Source organism: Symphalangus syndactylus, chromosome 24 (genome assembly GCF_028878055.3).
Source record: "Symphalangus syndactylus isolate Jambi chromosome 24, NHGRI_mSymSyn1-v2.1_pri, whole genome shotgun sequence".
In the NCBI taxonomy this organism is placed as follows: domain Eukaryota; kingdom Metazoa; phylum Chordata; class Mammalia; order Primates; family Hylobatidae; genus Symphalangus; species Symphalangus syndactylus.
This window is the reverse complement of record NC_072446.2, coordinates 37,344,107-37,364,152: the sequence shown is the minus strand read 5'-3', so window position 1 is coordinate 37,364,152 and position 20,046 is coordinate 37,344,107. Positions and strand designations below refer to the sequence as shown.

The 20,046-nt window shown below is 45.2% G+C and overlaps 1 protein-coding gene across 2 annotated transcripts in view; it reads left to right on the top strand.

Annotated features, from left to right (window-relative positions):
* The window catches only part of MMP24 (matrix metallopeptidase 24), a 51,374-nt gene that overhangs the window by 4,031 nt on the left and 27,297 nt on the right, over positions 1-20,046 (top strand). The window contains exons 1-2 of one of the 2 annotated variants that reach the window (XM_055266646.2): positions 14,955-15,156; positions 18,348-18,496. In XM_055266646.2, the coding sequence (XP_055122621.1) occupies positions 15,010-15,156; positions 18,348-18,496 (296 nt within the window). In that variant the 5' untranslated portion in view covers positions 14,955-15,009. Of the gene's footprint in view, positions 1-14,954; positions 15,157-18,347; positions 18,497-20,046 lie in introns of those variants that run through there. The other variant, XM_055266645.2, reaches the window with a different exon arrangement.

Genomic DNA, 20,046 nt, shown 5'->3' with positions numbered 1-20,046 from the left:
GAAAGAAATTGAGAGATAACCGTGACCTTAGAGATCACCCAGTACCTACTACAGCACTTACTAGATACTTCTTGAATTGAGTTGCCCAAGGGCACAGAACTTGATAGTAGATGATTCGGAACTACTGTAGAACTTTTCCTAGTTCTCCTGATTTCTAAATTGAAAGCATTTTTCATTATCATTGATTTTTCATTTCGTATCTATGATCTTTCATTACCAAGTCAAAAAAAATTTTGTTTATTCAGTCTATCTTCTCCTTTGCTTTCTTTTTCTCCACACCCCCCAAACCCCGACCCCTTGAAGCTCAAAGAACAGGATCCTATGCTTTCTTTAGTCTTTCTTTTTTATCTTACACATCAGGAGGTCCCACTGATTCTCTAACTGGCTTCCTTCATTTGATTTATTAAAAGCACCACTTCTCTTATTTGCTGAGCAGAATGCTCCTCAAATACTTTTCTGGCCTTCCTAGTTTCCAACTTGATTCTGAGGAAGATCAGAACAGGATGAAAGAGACAAGTCAATTATCACAGGCCACATGAATAAGTAACAGAGTGTGACTCCTAGACCCAGGACTTATGGATTCCTGCCCTTGAGACTGGTTTTGAGTGATATGTGCTGAGGAGATGGGGAACAGTCTTTGGTTTGAAACTGTAGTCAAGGAAGATTGACCCCAAATGATTGGAGGGGTGGGGGAGTGACCTACTAAGAAGCACCAACGTATTCCCAAATCAAAATATTCTTTCATTGTGATCATGGCCTCCAGTATATCTTCATTCTTGTCTGGAAAAAAAAACTCACTATTAGGAAGTTTTCCCTTTGACATAAGCTGGATCTAGTCTGCTGTATTTTTAATTCATTTTCTCTTATTTTTACTGTGGGGTTTCATATTACTTTAATAGCTGTTTATATGTGTAAGGTGCTTTGCACTTCCCATATGCTGTGTATGTGGCCCTATTTGGTCCTGGCAACAATACCATGAGGTAGATAAGGAAGACCTTGTCCTCATTTTATAGGTGAGTAAATGGAGACTCAAAGATGATGTGAATTGCCTATCATCTTGTCTAAGGACCCACACATAGCTCATAAACATTAAAGCAGGCTGGGCATGGTGGCTCACGCCTGTAATCCTAGCACTTTGGGAGGCCGAGGCAGGTGGATCACCTGAGGTCAGGAGTTTGAGACCAGCCTGGCCAACATGGTGAAACCCCAGCTCTACTAAAAATACAAAAATTAGCTGAGCCTGGTGGTGCATGCCTGTAATCCCAGCTGCTGAGGCAGGAGAATTGCTTGAACTCAGGGGGCAGAGGTTGTAGTGAGCCAAGACTGTGCCACTTCACTCCAGCCTGGGCAAAAGAGTGAGACTCCGTCTCAAAAGAAAAAAAAAATTAAAGCAAAGAACAGAAGCTAGGTTTTCTGTCCTTGGGCTCAGCACTCTGCCCACTATACAAGTTTCCTGTTCTGGATTATTACTGTAGCCTTTTAGCCAGTCTTTTCTACTTTCAACTATGTCCTACTCCAGTCCTTGAAAGAGGTATTTTTAGAACTAATAAAAGTAAATTACAATTGTACCCAAAATACTAATCTTAGGAAATGCCTAGCCCTATAGTATGGTATTGTTTGAACTCAAAACAGGAAGAACAAACCACAGCCAATATCTCCTCAGTACCTAGCACAGTCTATGACACATTCGGGACATGTGATAAATATTTTAAAATTAATTTTGTTATCTAATCCCCATCAACTTCTTTGAATAGTGCTTGGCACACAAAAGTTGCTACCTTTTTTGAAGAATAAATGAATGCATGCTAGAGGTATAACAAGGTACAGGGAAGCACTGAAGAGGGAGGAGATGAGGTTCCCCAGTTGAGGTTTGGGAAGCCAGAGAATGCTTCAGGAAGAAGGTGGTATCTGAGATGAACCTTTGAGGGAGGAGAATGATGGAGAAGGGTGAGTGGGGCAGTCCAGACAGAACAAAAAATATGAACCATGGCTCCACAAAAATGCATGGCATGTTTAGGAAACAGTGGATAATTTGATGTGCCTGGAGCATCAAGTTATTTCTGTTTCCAGTAAGAGTGTATAAAAAGAGGCTGGAGAGGGAGGCTGAGAGCAGATTGTGCATTTGGCTTTTGTCCAAAGGCTGAGGGGAGTCATTAAAGGTTTCTGAGCAGAGGAGCGACCCGCTCAGAGCCATGTTGAGGAAGTGGAGGGACTGGAGCTTGTTCTTGAGTCGTTCTGGCTGCTGGCTCATGCCCTGAATGCTTTTAAGCTTTCTTAGCACAACTTAGGGGCAAGTACTCATTTTAGGGCTCAAGTGACCCACCCACCTTGGCCTCCCAAAGGGCTTACAGGCATGAGCCCTGGCCTTGCCTGTTAGCAGTAATTTAAAGACTCAATTCTATGCCACAAACACTTATGAGGTATAAAAGGCACCAAAAGTACTTGGCCAGAAAGTCAGGAGTTGTTCTTTACTCCTTTCTCTCTTTATACATATGTATGTATAAAGATCATTTGAGGCCAGGAGTTCGAGACCAGCCTGGCTAACATGGTGAAACCCTATCTCTATTAAAAATACAAAAAAATTAGCTATGCATGGTGGTACGTGCCTGTAGTTCCAGCTACTTGGGTGGCTGAGGCACAAGAATCACTTGAATCTGGGAGGTGGAGGTTACAGTGAGCCAAGATTGAACTACTGTACTCTAGCCAAAGCAAGACTCTGTCTCAAAAATCAATCAATGAATCAGTCAATCAATCCACTCAAGAGTCAATTATATCTGAAGCCTATATGGCAAAAACTAATGTTTGACAAAGCTGGCTGGTGATTTTCCAATATATATTATTATTTTATGCCTTTCCGAATGATTGAAATATTGAATAATAAAAAGAATAAAAAACAAACCAAAATCTGATCACCTTACTCCCACTCTCACCTTGCTTAAAATGACTCTTAGGACAAAGATTAAACTATTATTACTGTACTATTATCACTTCTTCCTTTTAGTTTTATTATGGAAAACTTTCAAATGCATATGAAAATGGAAAGAACAATATTATAAACTCCCTTGGACGCAGCACCCACAAGGATTTCTTGAGCCCAGGAGTTTGAGACCAGCCTGTGCAACATGGCAAAACCCCATCTCTACAAAAAAATACAAAGAGTAGCTGGGTGTGGTGGCATGTGCCTATAGTCACAGCTACTTGGGAGGCTGAGGCAGGAGGATTGCTTGAGCCCAGGAAGCTGAGGCTACAGTGAACAGAGATCACACCACTTCACTCAAGCCTGGGCCACAGCGCAAAACCCTGTCTAAAACAAAAACAAAAACATGCTTAATGAAGCCGATGAGGCCCTGCATGACTGAGTCCTTCCCATCTCTCTGACTTCCTTTTATACCACCCATTCTCCCCATTGGTCACTAGACTCCAGTCACCCTGCCCTTCCCTCTCTTTTTCTAATATACAGGCTCCTTCCCATTCAGGAATTCAGTAAGATACTCTTTCCTGGAATGCTCGTTCTCAGCCTTCACCTAGCCTCTTCTGTTCATTCACAGATGTCAGCTGAGATGTCATGTCCTCAGGGAGGCCATCCCTGATATATCACGGCCTATATCTCCTGCCACACACTTTTGTAGCTCCTGGTTCTTCTCTTTCATTCCACTTATCACCACTGTGATGAAATGTTTAGTATTTCCATGTCTATCTCTCCCACCGGCTGTAACTTGCATGAGGATGAGTTCAAAGGGGACTACAGGCATGTAAACCATTATTTATAATGTAATACAAAATATGCTATAAATGAGGATACATATAACGCCATTGGGAGCACAGAGAAAGTCCATTTAACCCCGGACAGATAGCCCTCCCTGACGAAGTGGCATTCAAGTTGTATTTTGAAGTAGTGCACCATGGGGAGGCCAGAGTACATGTGGGAAAGGAATTCTAGGGAGAGGGAATGAAATAAAGGCACAGAGGCAGGACTCTGCAGGATATGCTCAGGCAACATGATTAGGCCAGTATAGCTAGAGGTTGGGGTACTTGAGGTGAGCAATAAAGGGTAGAAGGTACAGGACAGAACATGAGGCTGGTAGAGCCAGGCATAGTGGCTCACGCCTGTAATCCCAGCTTCTCAGGAGGCTGAGGCTTGAGGATTGCTTGAGACCAAGAGTTTGAGGTCATAGTGAGCTATGATTGTGCCACTGCACTCCAGCCTGAGCGACAGAGCAGAACCCCATCCAGATAGGGCTGGAAAGGTGCACTGGCATCACATTTTAAGGGCTGTTGTGTCATGCTAAAGAATTTGGACTTTAAGACTGGCAATGAGGAACCAGAAGATCGGCTTCACAGTCAATCCACTTAGGCTAAAATAATGGAACTTTTTAACATGACTTACAGGTTATTTAGTTCAACCATCCCCCTGTTGCAGTTAAGAAACTGAGACTTGGTCCGGCTGTGGTGGCTCACATCTGTAACCCTAGCACTTTGGGAGGCCAAGCTGGGAGGATCACTTGAGCCCAGGAGTTTGGACCAGCCTGGGCAACATGGTGAAACCCTGTCTCTACAAAAAATACAAAGATTAGCTGGGTGTGATGGCATACACCTACAGTCACAGCTACCTGGAAGGCTGAGGCAGGAGGATTGCTTGAGCCCAAGAAGTTAAGGCTACAGTGAGCAGAGATTGTACCACTGCACTGCAGCCTGGGCCATAGAGTGAAACCCTGTCTTAAAAAAAATTAGGCCTGGCGCAGTGGCTCACACCTGTAATCCCAGCACTTTGGGAGGCTGAGGTGGGTGGATCACCTGAGGTCAGAAGTTCGAGACCAGCCTGGCCAATATGGTGAAACCCTGTCTTTACTAAAAAATACAAAGAATTAGCTGAGCCTGGTGGTGGGCACCTGTAATCCCAGCTACTTAGGAGGCTGAGGCAGGAGAATCACTTGAACCCGAGAGGCGTAGGTTGCAGTGAGCCAAAATCACGCCATTGCACTCCAGCCTGGGTGACAAGAGCAAGACTACGTCCCAAAAAAAAAAAAAATTAAAATTAAAATTAAAAAAACCCAGAGGCCTGGCCACTGGTCTTTGCCTTCACTTTTCCCTTTTCTTAACTCACCAAGAAGTCGAGCCTCAGGGGACAGAAAATTGGCAGATTTGCAGGAGGGCCTTGGAAAGGGCGAGGAAGACTAAGGCCTCTCCTTTTCCAGAGAGTGAATGAGACCATGGCCACACTCCTGACTGTGGGCAGAGGCCTCCCCAGAATTGCAAAACTTGGACATCCCAGTGCTGACCCAAAACCCCAAATGTGCCACCTCCCCGGGTATGGTGATCATCTGGCTTGTGGTGGCCTCCTGGGAGTGGGCCAAGAACATTCTGCAAAGTGCCAGGGAATTCCTGCTAGTGCACTTACCACCCACTCAAGAGCCGATGGCAGCCAACAGGCAATGCTGCACCATTAAGGTGTTTGTCAAGAAGCTAAGCTGGGCATTGTGGGCGATCCTGAGGGCCCTTTTTAGATTGGCTGTAAGTGAAGGAAAAAAAAGAAAAAAAACAGCATTTGGAGGCAAACTAGAGCTAGTGCAGAGGGTGTAGCATGACAGAAAACCCTCTGAGAGGCAGAGATGCTTGCCTCCATGTCTGGCTTCCTTACCAACTTGCTCTGTGATTTTGAATAAGTCATTTCCCCTCCTGGAGTTTTCTTTCTCTCTTCTGCAAAACAAGTATGTTAAATTAGATGATCTCTGAGTATTGGTGACCAGTGCATTTTCTAGATACCTGAATGGTTATGCCTTCAGTATGAAATTTTACAAATTAGTCATATAACTCAGGTGGGCTCAGCAGCAAGGCTGGGACCTCAGTCATATGGGTAGAGGAGGAAGCAGGGTTTTGGTGGGACAAGAAGTGGAGGGAACTGACACAGTGATAGGACCAATCCCTGAGGAGTCACCAGAGAGACCCAGTGATTTGGTCTGGCAGCAATAACCAAAGGCGGTGGTCAAAGAGGGGAAATGACTTATTAAAAATCACCAAGGGCCAGGTGAGGTGGCTCACACCTGTAATCCCAGCACTTTGGGAGGCCGAGGCGAGTGGACCACCTAAGATCAGGAGTTCGAGACCAGCCTGACCAACGTGGTGAAACCCTGTCTCTACTAAAAATACAAAAATTAGCCGAGCATGGTGGCGTGCACCTGTAATTCCAACTACTCGGGAGGCTGCGGCCAGAGAATCACTTGAACCCAGGAGGCAGAGGTTGCAGTGAGCCAAGATCACACTGCTGCACTCCAGCCTGTGCGACAGAGCGAGACTCCATCTCAAAAAAAAAAAAAAAAAAAAAAAAAAAAATCACTAAGAGCAAGTTGGTGGGGGAGCCGGGAATGGAGCCAAGCGTCTCTGCCTTTCAGCGGGTTCTTTCCGAGGAGTATGGGAGCAGGAATAGACAATAACATTGTAAAAACACTTACTATATGCCAGAACCTGCTGAATGCTTCTTGCTGCTGTAACAAATTACCACAAACTTATTTCTTAAAGCAACACAGACTTGTTATCTTACATTTCTGGAGGTCAGAAGTCCAAAATGGGTCTTGCTGGACTGAAATCAAGTTATTGGCAGGGCTGCATTCCTGCTGGAGTTTCTAGGAGAGGATCTCTTCCTTGCCTTTTCCAGTGTCTAGAGACTGCCTGCATCCCTTGGCTTGTGGCCCCTTCTAGCAGCAGCAGCACTGCTATAACCTATGTCTCCCAACACCTTCTCTGACTCAAACCCCCTGCCTTCCTCTTATAAGGATGCTTGTGCTTTCATTAGACCCACCTGGATAATCCTTAACTGAATCATTTCTATAAAGATCTGAAGATCTTTAACTTAATCATTTCTATAAAGTCTCTTTTACCACGTAAGGTACCATATTCACAGGCTTTGGAGATTAGGATGTGGATATCTTTGAAGGGTCATTATTTTACCTACCACAGTGCATCATCTCATTGAGTCATCCTAATAACCCTTCTTTAAACATCTTTTTAACAGATGAGGAATGTGATGCTTAGAGAAGTTAGGTCATTTGCCCAAGGGCACTCTGCTGGAAAGAGAAAAGTTAGGTAATATTTGGTATGTGGTGGCATCTTGGTCCCAAGTGAGCTGTCTTTTTCGATAGGACCCCATTCAGCTCCCAGGTGTATTGAGAATACAGTCTAACTCTCTGGAGGAGGCTTTCTAAGAACTAGGCAGGGAATCTGAGACCCTGAAAAATAGATTAGGGTCATAGCAGTCTCAGCTTAGAACTTCAATGCCAGATAGAGAAACTGAGAGAAAAAACCCAGTTGTAAGCATTAAGCCAATATAGCAATGGATGAGGAAGAATGATCTTAGGCCACCATTCATGCCTGCATACAGTGATACAATAGTATCTTAGTGTTGGGGGTTGAAGCTGCTGATGGACCATTTGCTCAAGTTAGGATTGACCAAGGAGATGGGCAAGGTGAGGGACTCAGAGATAACAGCAGAGCCAAGGCACAGACAGCAGAGGCTGGCTACTGAGCCAGTGCTAATAGAAGACTTTTCTAAATGGGTAACATAGTCAATTATAAGTGACACTGAACAACATATCTGTTTCATCATGTTATGGCAGGCCCTGTGCTAGCTGTTGGGGTGACAATGAGGAGGACATATATGCATTTTAGAGTCAGGAGGAAGAGACAGATAATTCAACATATGATTACAATACAGTGTGATAAGAATTGCGATAAGGAAACAGATGGGGGACTGACAGGGATGTACAAGGACCTTCTGAAATAGATGTAAGGGGTCAAGGCTCCCCAAAGAGAGAGGAGGGGAGAGTGAACTGAATAGAAGGAACAATACGTGTAAGGGTCTGGGAGAACTGGAACTCACTGGAACACAGAGCACTAGATGGGGAAAGATAAAAGGGGTTGCAGAGAGAGTCAGCGGCCAAATCATAAAGGCTCTTGACTGCAGAGATTGAAAGCTCTTAAAGCCACCTCAGGGCATTCACACTTACTGTTCCCTCATCCTGGAACACTCTTTCCTAGTAGCCACAGGGCCCACTCCCTCACCTCCTTCAGATGTCTTGCTTAAATGTCACCTGCTCAAAGAGATTGTCCCTGATCACCCTCCATAAATAGCTGTCCCACTCTCCATCTCTCCAACCTGCTCTATTCTTCACAGCACTTATTCCCACATGGTTCTTCCACTAGACCGTAACTACTAGAAAGTAACTAGAATATGCTGTTTTGGGTTTTTGTTTTTGTTTCTGTTTTAGACATGGTTTCATTCTGTCGCCCACAGCCCACTGCAGCCTCCAACTCCTGGGCTCAAGGATCTTCCTGCCATAGTCTCCAGAGTAGCTAGGACTACAGGGGTGTGTCACCACGCCTGGCTACTTTTTTCAATTTTTTTCTTTTTTTTTTTTAGACAGTCTTGCTCTGTCGCCAGGCTGGAGTGCAGTGGCGTGATCTTGGCTCACTGCAACCTCGGCCTCCTGGGGTCAAACGATTCTCCTGCCTCAGCCTCCCAAGTAGCTAGGATTACAGGTGCACGCCTGGCTAATTTTTGTATTTTTAGTAGAGATGGGGTTTCACCATGTTGGCCAGGATGGTCTCTATCTCTTGACCTCATGATCTGCCTGCCTCGGCCTCCCAAAGTGCTGGGATTACAGGCGTGAGCCACCACACCTGGACGTTTTTCAATTTTTTTTTTTTGTAGAGAGGTGTCTTGCTATGTTGGCCAGGCTGGGACTAGAATGTTTTTGCTTGCTCTTTTAGCCGTAGCACACAGTACTTGGTACATAGTAGGTCCTCAATAAATATTTATTGAATGAAGGGACAGAAATAAACATTTGATGTTTAGGAGGTAGGACCAGTAGTTCTTTGGTAAAAGACTAGTGTGCTGTGGCTCACGCCTGTAATCCCAGCACTTTGTGAGGCCAAGGCGGGTGTATCACTTGAGCCTAGGAGTTCAAGACCAGCCCTAGCAACACAGCGAGACTTCGTCTCTACAAAAGATTAAAAAAGAAAAATTAGCCAGGCATGGTGGCAAATGCCTCTGGTCCCAGCTACTCAGGAGGCTGAGGTGGGAGGATCACTTGAGCCCAGAAGTTCAAGGCTGCAGTAAGCCATGGCTGAGAGCGAGACCCTGTCTCAAAAAAACACCTACCCAACAAACAAAGAAACTGGATGTGGGCAGTGAAGGAGAGGGAAGGGTCACGGGTCACATGACACTGCTGGTTTGGACAACTGGGTAGCTGATGGTGCCATACCCTGACATAGCACAGGTGTATTGAGCGCACTATTGTCTGAGATAAGGCATTGCACTCCAGGCGTGTGAGGTACAGGAAGTCCTGGGAGGGGGAGGGGCTGCCTGTCCAACACTCTGACCGTACGGAATCTCCCTGAATTCTGCCATTTCTTAGCTTTAGGGCTCTGCATACAGTCATCCCTTGATATCCACAAGGGGTTGCTTCCTGGACCCTCTCAGATACCAAAATCCGTGGATGCTCAAGTCCCTAATAGCCTGCCACATCCGCAAGATATCCGTGGATATGGAGGGCCAACTGTAATTACTTAACCTCTTTGAACCTGTTTCCTCATCTGCAAATTGGGGGTCATAATTCCTACCTCACGGAATTGTTGCATTCTAGGGTGCTTAGCACAATAGAGTGCCTGTGCTGGGTACTTAGTAGGCATTCTAAAGATGGTAGTTACTATCATTGTTATTACACTTGGAAGATCTCTGACTGTTAAAAAGTTGTTTCTTTTTTTTCTTTCCCCCCCTCCCCCCCGCCAGGGAATAGACCTGTTTATGAGCCTCCAAAAAAAAAAAAAAGCAAAGTAAACAAAACTTTGAAAAACAGTGTTTAAAACTCAGGGATATCTTTGGGGTGACAGGGCCTGTAATTTCTTTTATTATTATTATTTATTTTACTTTAAGTTGTGGGATACATGTGCTGAATGTGCAGGCTTATTACATAGGTATACATGTGCCATGGTGGTTTGCTGCACCTGTCAACCTGTCATCTAGGTTTTAAGCTCCACATGCCTTTGTCCTAATGCTCTCCCTCCCCTTGCCCCCCACCCCTCAATAGGCCTCGGTGTGTGATGTTCCCCTCCCTGTGTCCATGTGTTCTCATTGTTCAACTCCCACCTATGAGTGAGAACATGTGGTGTTTGATTTTCTGTCCCTGTGTTAGTCTGCTGAGGATGATGGTTTCCAGCTTCATCCATGTCCCTGCAAAGGACATGAACTCATTCTTTTTTGTGGCTGCATCGTATTGCATGGTATATACGTGCCACACTTTCTTTATCCAGTCTATCATTGATGGGCATTTGGGTTGGTTCCAAGTCTTTGCTATTGTAAATAGTGCTGCAATAAACATACGTGTGTGTGTGTGTCTTTATAGCAGAATGATAAAAAGTTGTTTCTTATAATGAGTCAAGATCTCTGTCCTATAATCTCTCATTCTGGTCTTAGTTTTGCCCTCTGTACCAACCAGAATGTTCTCCTTCATGTTCCTGTTTTCCTTAATACAGTCTCCCTTCTTCAGCCTAAACACCCCTCGTCTGTCCTCCCAGGACATGGTTCTCAGTCCCCTTACTTTCTTGGCCACGCTCCCTTAGTCAAGCTCCAGTTTGTCACAGTCCCTCTGCATATAAAGCCTCTAGAACTGGACTTGAAACTCCCATCCATGTTGAGACCAGTGCCTGGTTCCTGTTGCTCACCTCGTCACCCTAGATTATGACCTCAATTGCCCCCAACTCTTTCATGGGGGTCTTTTATTCTTTCTTCCTCCTTCTAGCCCCTGCTTCCAAATTTGACATCTTCCTGCCTGGTCCTTTTTTGTAGACTTTACCTCTGGCCTTTCTGATACTACCTTCTAGCCCCTTCATTTCTGATCAAACACCTAATCCTGATCATTTTCCTCACTCCTTCTCCAGGCCCATATGGTCTGGTTCAGGCTCCCACTCAGCTGTGATGCTCCCAAATGCCCCCTGGAGACCTCACTGTTTTCACTGACCCAACTTTTCTCTCCTTCCTCATGGCCATCTCTATTTCCTTGTTGGCACTGCCAGAGATCTGCCTCTTGCCACCCCCATTGCCACTTCTAACCTCACCACCACCTCTGCTGTCTGCCGCTCTCTTCCCTCTTCTGTCCACATTTTGTTCTCCTTGGTATTCTCTGCTCTCTCCTTTCACTGCCACCACACCGGGACTTCTCAGCTTTGGCTTCTCAAGAACCCAAATCCTGCCTTCTGGCCAGCAGACCAATCACACCATATTGTCTATGATCTCTACGTCTTTGGCTCAGCCCAGCTATTTTGGTCTCTGCTTGCACTCTGAGATTTTTCTCACTTTCCTCTGGGTTTACACCTCTTTCCGCACTTAAAGGGTGACAGACATCTTAAGAGTTGGTTAACTGAGCTATAAAGGTTAGACTTCTGACATGGCTGATAATTGATTAATGGATCTAGGTGTAAGGAGATGAAAGCAAGGTCATTCTGTCTAAAAGTGAATGGGACTTTTTTCCTTCAGTGGATTTTATCTTTTTTTTCAAAGGAACAATGGAACCTATTGCCTCATCAAGCAAGGAAGTCAAACCACAATAGATTGAATTTCAGCAAGTGTTTTTTGAAACCTCTAATAGCTACCAGGAATTGTGCTTGGTGCTTTCATGTGTATTACTAAATCTTCCCAAGATGAAATCCCTTCCTTGATATCCAGGCAGTGCCTCCTAGATCAACTGTTCATTCATGAACTCAGTGATTATTTCTTGTGTCAGATACTGTGCTAAATACTGTAACAGATACAAAAATAAATATGATGCCGGGCGCGGTGGCTCACGCTTGTAATCCCAGCACTTTGGGAGGCCGAGGCGGGCGGATCACAAGGTCAGGAGATGAAGACCACGGTGAAACCCCGTCTCTACTAAAAATACAAAAAAAAATTAGCCGGGCGTGGTGGCGGGCACCTGTAGTCCCAGCTACTCAGAGAGGCTGAGGCAGGAGAATGGCTTGGACCCGGGAGGCGGAGCTTGCAGTGAGCCGAGATCGCGCCACTGCACTCCAGCCTGGGCGACAGAGCGAGACTCCGTCTCAAAAAAAAAAAAAAAAAAAAATTATGATACCATCTCTGTTCTCCAGGAACTCAATCTAGTGGGAAAAACAGACATATCCACGACTGGGTATGATACGTTGTGGTAATTGTGTGTACAAAGTACTGCGGGAGGAAAGAGGGCACACACTAGCTCTGACAGGGAGAGCTAAGGAAGGTTTAACAAAGGAGGTGACATTGAGCTAGACCTTGAAGGATGAGTAGGAGTTTGCTAATGTGCATAAAGAGAATGGGTTTTGGAGGCAGCAGAAACAGCCTGGAACTGTGAAGGGCAGAGAGTGCTTTGGACATGCTATGACTGGAATGTAGAACGCTTGGTCTAGCCTTGGGAGTTCTGCCCAGAGAAGGCAGAGGATTGTCTGGGTCACAGAGAAAGTGAGTGGCAGAGACAGGATTAAGCAGCATGAATTAGAATTGTCCGACCCCTGATCCATCTTCCTTAGCCTCTATTACACACACACAGACACACACACACAGACACACACACACACACACACACACAATGCTAGTCCAACCTCTTGTCTGCTGTCATTTGACTGCCCCCACCCCATTTCCCCTTCTAGGAGTGTGCCCCTGGGCTCTGAGGATTGTCCCCAGAGAACCTGGGAGAGAAACAGAGCCTAGAGAATATTGGAGAATACACTAATACTGGCCCACCCCAACCATGTGTCTGATCGGGATAGACTCTGTGATGTTCGTAATGGATTCAGATGGGCTGTGAGATGCTCCTTGCTTGAGTATCCCAGAAAACGAGCTGCATAAACCAGGTTGCCAGCTTTTTACTGAGGAGGAGCTAATTTTAATTCCCCAGAGCACTGGAATGTTAGAGTGGGCTTATGTAGAAGACCCCCTGTTCCTCACTTCCTACCATGAGCAGGAATGAGGATTTTTAAATTCCATGCTAGCTTCGAGGTGGATGCTCAAAAAATACTCCATTGGCTGACTGGCTTGTGAGTAGTTATCTGTTCAGAGGTCCCTAGCTATTTCCCAAATGCTGTAATTCATCTTAGTCAAATTTTTAGAGAACCAGTAGAGTCTGTTGGCAGATAGGGAGGCACTGGATATATTTTAGGCTCGTACCACACCTCTTTTGGGGAAGTCTTGAGGCAGCTTACAAATTAAAACATAACGTCTTGTGGCTCTACACCTGTAATCCCAGCAATTACGGAGGCCAAGGCGGGTGGATCACCTGAGCTCAGGAGTTCAAGACCAGCCTGGCCAAAATGGTGAAACCCCGTCCCTACTAAAAACACAAAAATTACCTGGGCATGGTGGCACACACCTGTAATCCCAGCTACTTGGGAGGCTGAGACAGGAGAATCGCTTGAACCTGGGAGGCAGAGATTGCAGTGAGCTGAGATCGTACCACTGCACTCCAGCCTGGGCAACAGAGTGAGACTCCACCTGAAGAAAATAAAAATAAAATAAAAATTAATTTTAAAAAAGCCCATAATGTCTTTATGTAAGTCTTTTAAGGATGAAACATAAAACTTGGTGGTCTGAAGGATGAAAAAAGTAATGGTTACTTCCAGACATCCCCATGCTCAACAAATAAGCTATAAATTTGGCTGAAATGTTCCTGGGAGAAAGACAAAAAGGGAAACACATTGGGTTATCCAGTGTTCCTTTTCTTTTTTTTTTTTTTTTTTTTTTTTTTTTTTTTGAGACGGAGTCTCGCTGTGTCACCCAGGCTGGAGTGCAGTGGCGCGATCTCGGCTCACTGCAACCTCCGCCTCCCAGGTTCACGCCATTCTCCTGCCTCAGCCTCTCCGAGTAGCTGGGACTACAGGCACCCGCCACCACGCCCGGCTAATTTTTTGTATTTTTAGTAGAGACGGGGTTTCACCGTGGTCTCGATCTCCTGACCTCGTGATCCGCCCGCCTTGGCCTCCCAAAGTGCTGGGATTACAAGCGTGAGCCACCGCGCCCGGCCCAGTGTTCCTTTTCTTATACCTTAAAGTATACAGAATATCCTATAGGGAAAACATTTTCCTCAAGCTAAAGCCTAATAGAAAGTAATTGTGTTTGGTCCTAAGAAAGTTGAGTGAGAAAGTGAAGGGTATGTAATTCCATTTAGCCGTCGTTTCACCGCATCCACTCAGCACCAGGCCCTATGTAGTGTCCCCAGTCTTCTGGGAGATGCTGTCATGTCCATAAGTCACCCAAGAGAAAGAAGACTTGACAGCAAAAGATGAACTGCCCTCCATAGGACCCACAAGAACTGGCTCATGGTCCAAGGAGCACATGGGAGGGCAGGATGGCTAGATTTCAAAAAGCAAGAGTCAAATGGCCAGGCACGGTGGCTCACGCCTGTAATCCCAGCACTTTGGGAGGCCAAGGCAGGTGCATCACTTGAGGTCAGGAGTTTGAGACCAGCCTGGCCAACATGGTAAAACCCCATCTCTACTAAAAATACAAAAATTAGCCAGGCAGTAGTGGCGTGTGCCTGTAATCCCAGCTACTTGGGAGGCTGAGGCAGGAGAATCACTTGAATCTCGGGGGTGAAGGTTGCAGTGAGCCAAGATCACGCCACTGCACTCCAACCTGGACAAGAGAGCAAGACTCCATCTCAAAAAAAGAAAAAAATATCCGCCCAGAATGTGCGATGCTCTCCCACATTTCCAGGCAATTGCACATGCTGTATACTTCAAGGCTTAGCTTAAATCTCATCTCTACCTGGAAGCCGTCCCTGAGTTCCCCTTTCTCTGTGGTGCCGCCCTCCCCACCATGGATAAGACACCCTTCTTTTGTTCTCCCATAGAACTCTGTGAACACCTGCTTTTTAGCATTGTATTTTTATTGTGGGTTTACTTGTCAGTCTCTGAGTTCCTTATTCATCTCTATTTTTTCAGAGCCTCACACAGTGCCTAGCCTGTAGTAAGTGCTTAGTTAATGCTTGTTGAATGCACATAATGAGCAGCTACTGTGTCCAGCACTGTCCTGGGCACTGGATGATTAAGCTACAGCCCCTTCCCTGGAGGATGTTAAAGTCCCAGCACTTTGGGAGGAGGAGGAGGAGGAGGAGGAGGAGGAGGAGACTGATACATAAAGTAATGATTCCAGCCCAATCTTATAATATCTATAATAGGGGACTTGGGGAGCACAGAAGAGAAAGAAAATAACTTAGCCTGACACATCAGGAAAGTCTTCCAGAGGTAGTAATTTATGGGCTGAACCTTAAAATATAAAAATTTTTTTGCCAAACTGAGAAAAATATTAGGCAGAGGGAAAAACATGTATTAATACAAAGGCAGGAAAGAGAATCAATATTTAGGGAACTGCAAGTATTGATATTCTGTGCCATCATTTGGAATGGAAAGTACGTTTCAGATCCAATTGTGAGAGACAGAAAGTTGTTACTTTATTGTGTATGTTTCAAGGCTTTATTATTCGGACAATTTTGCTTGTATCATCAGATGGATTTTATCACAAGGCAGTAAAGATGTTATAGTCACCTTTGGTGAAGCAAATAATAATTTATTTATAGTTTCTGGTCGGCTGCCTTCTGAAAAACTGTTTCATTTGACTTATAATAAAAGACACATCCATAATTAGCCTGTTCATATAGACACATGAAACAAAAGCTATAGCTAGGAGGGGAATAATGCCATTTCCCCAGGCTCTTTCCCCTTCATTGGCTTATTTGGCATTCAGGATAATCCTCTGAGGATGGGAAACGGGGTTATCTAGATTCGAGCCCAGCATGAAGCTCCTGGAAGTGCTTGTGGGCTCAACAAATACACGGTTGTTTTCCCCATTTTCCAGCTGATGCCACACATATTTCCTGGTACTCTTGTGTCCCTGGGTCTCCATCCCCTCATGCTTTTGGGTGGGAATAATTTCTTTGTTTGTTTTTTGAGACAGAGTTTCGCTCTCGTTGCCCTAGCTGGAGTGTAATGGCATGATCTCAGCTCACTGCAACCTCCACCTCCTGGGTTCAAGTGATTCTCCTGCCTCAGCCTCCCGAGTAGCTGAGATTACAGGCACTCGTCACCACGCCCGGCTAATTTTTGTATTTTTAGTAGAGACGGGGTTTCACCATGTTGGTCAGGCTGGTCTCGAACTCCTGACCTCAGGTGATCCACCCACCTTGGCTTCCCAAAGTGCTGAGATTACAGGCGTGAGCCACCACGCCCAGCCGGGAATAATCGTTACTTGCTCTCCTTCAGAGTCATTGCTTGTTTGAGCCCCTTCACCCAAGCTTCTTTCAGATTCTCTTGCCTTTTAATGTTTTTCTCCTCTTTAAAAAAATCACTCCATGCATAAAACTTAGAAAACAGGAAAGCACAAAAAAGAAGTGCCTCGTGATACTATAACCAAAGGATACTCTGTCAATTCTTTTTTATTTTAAAAAAAAGTTATGACATCATTTCAGACTTTCAGAAACATTTTCGAGGACAATTTCTTTAAATATTTATTTATTTACTTATTTATTTTAGAGATGAGGTCTCACTCTGTCGCCCAGCTTGGAGTGCAGTGGCATGATCATGACTCACTACAGCCTCTTACTCCTGGGCTCAAGCGATCCTCCTGCCCCAGCCTCCCAAGTATCTAGGACCATGGGTGCACACCAGCATGCACAGCTAATGTTTAACTTTTTTGTAGAGGTGGGGTCTTGATATGTGGCCCAGGCTGGTCTCAAACTCTTGGCTTCAAGCCATCCTTTCACCTCAGCCTCTTAAAAGCACTGGGATTACAGGCATGAGCCACCACATCCAGCCAACAAAGAATTCTTGAATGCTCCTCACCCAAAACTGTTAACATCTAACTATACTGACTTTATCTCTCTCTCTCTTCTCTCTGTCTCTGTCTGACTTTCTCTTTATATATGTACAGGCATGTATATATATTTCTTTTTTTTTTTTTTTTTAAGACAGAGTCTTGCTCTGTCACCCCGGCTGGAGGGCAGTTGTGTGATCTTGGCTCAGTGCAGCCTCTGCCTCCCAGGTCCAAGTGATTCTCCTGCCTTAGCCTCCTGAGTAGCCGGGATTACAGGTGTGCACCACCATGACTGGCTAATTTTTGTATTTTTAGTAGAGACAAGGTTTCATCATATTGGCCAAGCTGGTCTCGAACTCCTGACCTCAGGTGATCCTCCCGCCTCGGCCTCCCAAAGTGCTGGGATTTTAGGCGTGAACCACCACGCCTGGCCATATATGTATATTTCTGAACCCATTTAAGAATAATTTGCTAGCCAATTGTCACCTGGGCCAAAAAAAAAAAAAAAAGAATAAGTTGCAGATATTATGCACCCTTATGTCAGCCTCAATCCTTCAGTGTGTATTTCCTAAAAATCAGATATTCTCCTACATATTAATTTTTATATATGCCTTTCTAGATTTTTTCTATACACACATTATTTATTTATATTTAAATAAGATCATGCATTGTTTTATTTATATTTATTTATAGCGGCTTGCTTTTTGGGGGGGTAGCAGTACATATTGTATATAATCTCCTGCCAATAAATATTCTACAACATGATTCTTTATCAGGCTTTGGCAGTAGACACGGTGGGTTTCTGGGTGGCACAACATTTTCAAAATACCACTCTGCATCACGGAATCAACCGTGCTGGCTGGGTGCAGTGGCTCATGCCTGTAATCCCAGAACTTTGGGAGGCCGAGGCAGGCGAATCATGAGGTCAGGAGATCAAGACCATCCTAGGCAACATAGTGAAACCCTGTCTCTACTAAAAAAAAAAAAAAAATACAAAAAAAATACAAAAATTAGCTAGGCGTGGTGGCGTGTACCTGTAATCCCAGCTACTCTGGAGGTTGAGGCAGGAGAATCGCTTGAACCCAGGAGGCGGAGGTTGCAGTGAGCTGAGATTGTGTCACTGCACTCCAGCCTGGCGACAAAGCTGGACTCCATCTCAAAAAATAAAAAAGAATTAACCATGCTGTGCTTTTCCATGTCTAGTCCAATATCACTGGAAAGCACTGAATAAATGAGTAAAGAGGCAGGGCAATGGAAAACCCTGAATTCAAATTTAATCTTTATTCTGTGGCCAGTAGAAATCCAATGAAATGTTTCTAGCAGGAGAGGACACCAATAAAAGCTTCTTTCTGGAGATGAATTTGACAGTGTCTGCAGGATGGGGTGAAGGAAGAAGAACTCAGAGCATGAGTCCAGGAGTCACTGGGGTCAAATGATCCCTCGTTTTAAGGGCACATCTCTGCCCAGGTAGAACAGAGCCTTTCCCAGCATAATGCATCCTTTTCTTTCACATGTCTTTCAGAACTGGTTAAAGTCCTATGGCTATCTGCTTCCCTATGATTCACGGGCATCTGCGTTGCACTCAGGGAAGGCCTTGCAGTCAGCAGTCTCCACTATGCAGCAGTTTTACGGGATCCCAGTCACCGGTGTGTTGGATCAGACAACGATCGAGTAAGATTTGCATAGGACATTGTGCCTTTGAACTTTCTGGACTTACATTTGGGTTCACATTTGTCATGGCCTGTGTACACCCCATGCCCATCCTCCCTTCCTATCTTTTATTCCTGCAGTGCCATCCTGGGAAACAATATCTCGATGTGAGTGGGGGACGTGCTGGGATGGGAGTCCAGCCCTCCCATTAACATTCCATGTGACCTTGGAGACAAGTTGCTTAACCCTTCTGGACCTCAGTTTCCTTATCAGTACAATGAGGGGTTGGGTTATAGATGGGCTCTTAAATCCCCTCTGGCTCTAATAATTTATCTATGGGTCACCCTCTGGAGTTCCCTGCAATGTGCATGTCTCACAGAATACAGAAAACTCTTGAATGATAATGAGTTGCCTCCACTTTTTCCATTTACCAAACATTTGCTGGGTGCCTGCATGTGCCTGTCATCCGGCCCTCCAGAGGCTCACCATTTAGTGACAAATACAGTCATCTAGCCACACTAGTCTAGAGCTCAGAAGGAAACAATGAGTTTTGGGGAGACACTTAGGAGGTAGTAACACTTAGGAGGTAGAAAAAAGCCATGAAGATGGTCACAATCACTCAAGGAGAATGTAAAGATTCACGGGCAGGATGCTGGGGATGGAACCCCACAAAGCCAGCCAAGAAGGGGCAGCCGGAGAGGAAGAAGCCTGACGTGATGATGTGATGCAATGTCATGATGCCACACGGTATGGGGTGGTCAGTGGGGCCAGCCACTCCAGAGCCCTCCAACAGGAGCATGGCTGAAAGTTGTCTGCTGGGTTTAGTGACAAAGAGGTTGTTGTTAACCTCAGCAGAATGGTGGAGATAAAGTCAGACTGAAGTGGGGAGAAGCGGAGGTGAGGAGAAGAGGTGGCAAGTGGAGGGAAGACATTCTAGAAGCTTGACAGGAAGGTGGGGAGAAATGGGTAGCAGCTAGAGAGGATGAAGTTTTGTTTGTTTAAGATGGGAGAGAGTTGAACAGCCTTAAACTTGCTTAAGAAAGCTATGAGAGTTGTTTAAGAAAAGCCATTACATTATTAAAGCATGGAAAAGAGCAGGAGTGAGTTTCCTAAGGAGGTGGGAAGGGAGGGGAGCCTGAGGCAGGTGGAGGATGCTAGCAGGGCTGGGTGAGGATCCAAGGGAATTGGTGGGGGGGAGGAACAGGAAATGCCTCCAGTTGTGGATCAAGGATCAATTTGACGTAAGTCACTCCTGGACAGAATCATCTCTCTGGGTCTCAGTGTGTTCATTTGCAAAGGAGAGTGTTGGATTATGGCTCTAAATTCTAGATTCCACTTTTTTTTTTTTTGATGAGATGAAGTCTTGATCTGTCACCCAGGCTGGAGGGCAGTGGCGTGATCTTGGCTCACTGCAACCTCTGCCTCCGGGGTTCAAGCAATTCTCCTGCTTCAGCCTCCCAAGTAGCTAAGATTACAGGCATGTACCACCATGCTGGCTAATTTTTTTTGTATTTTTAGTAGAGACAGGGTTTCACCATGTTGGCCAGGTTGGTCTTGAACTCCTGATCTCA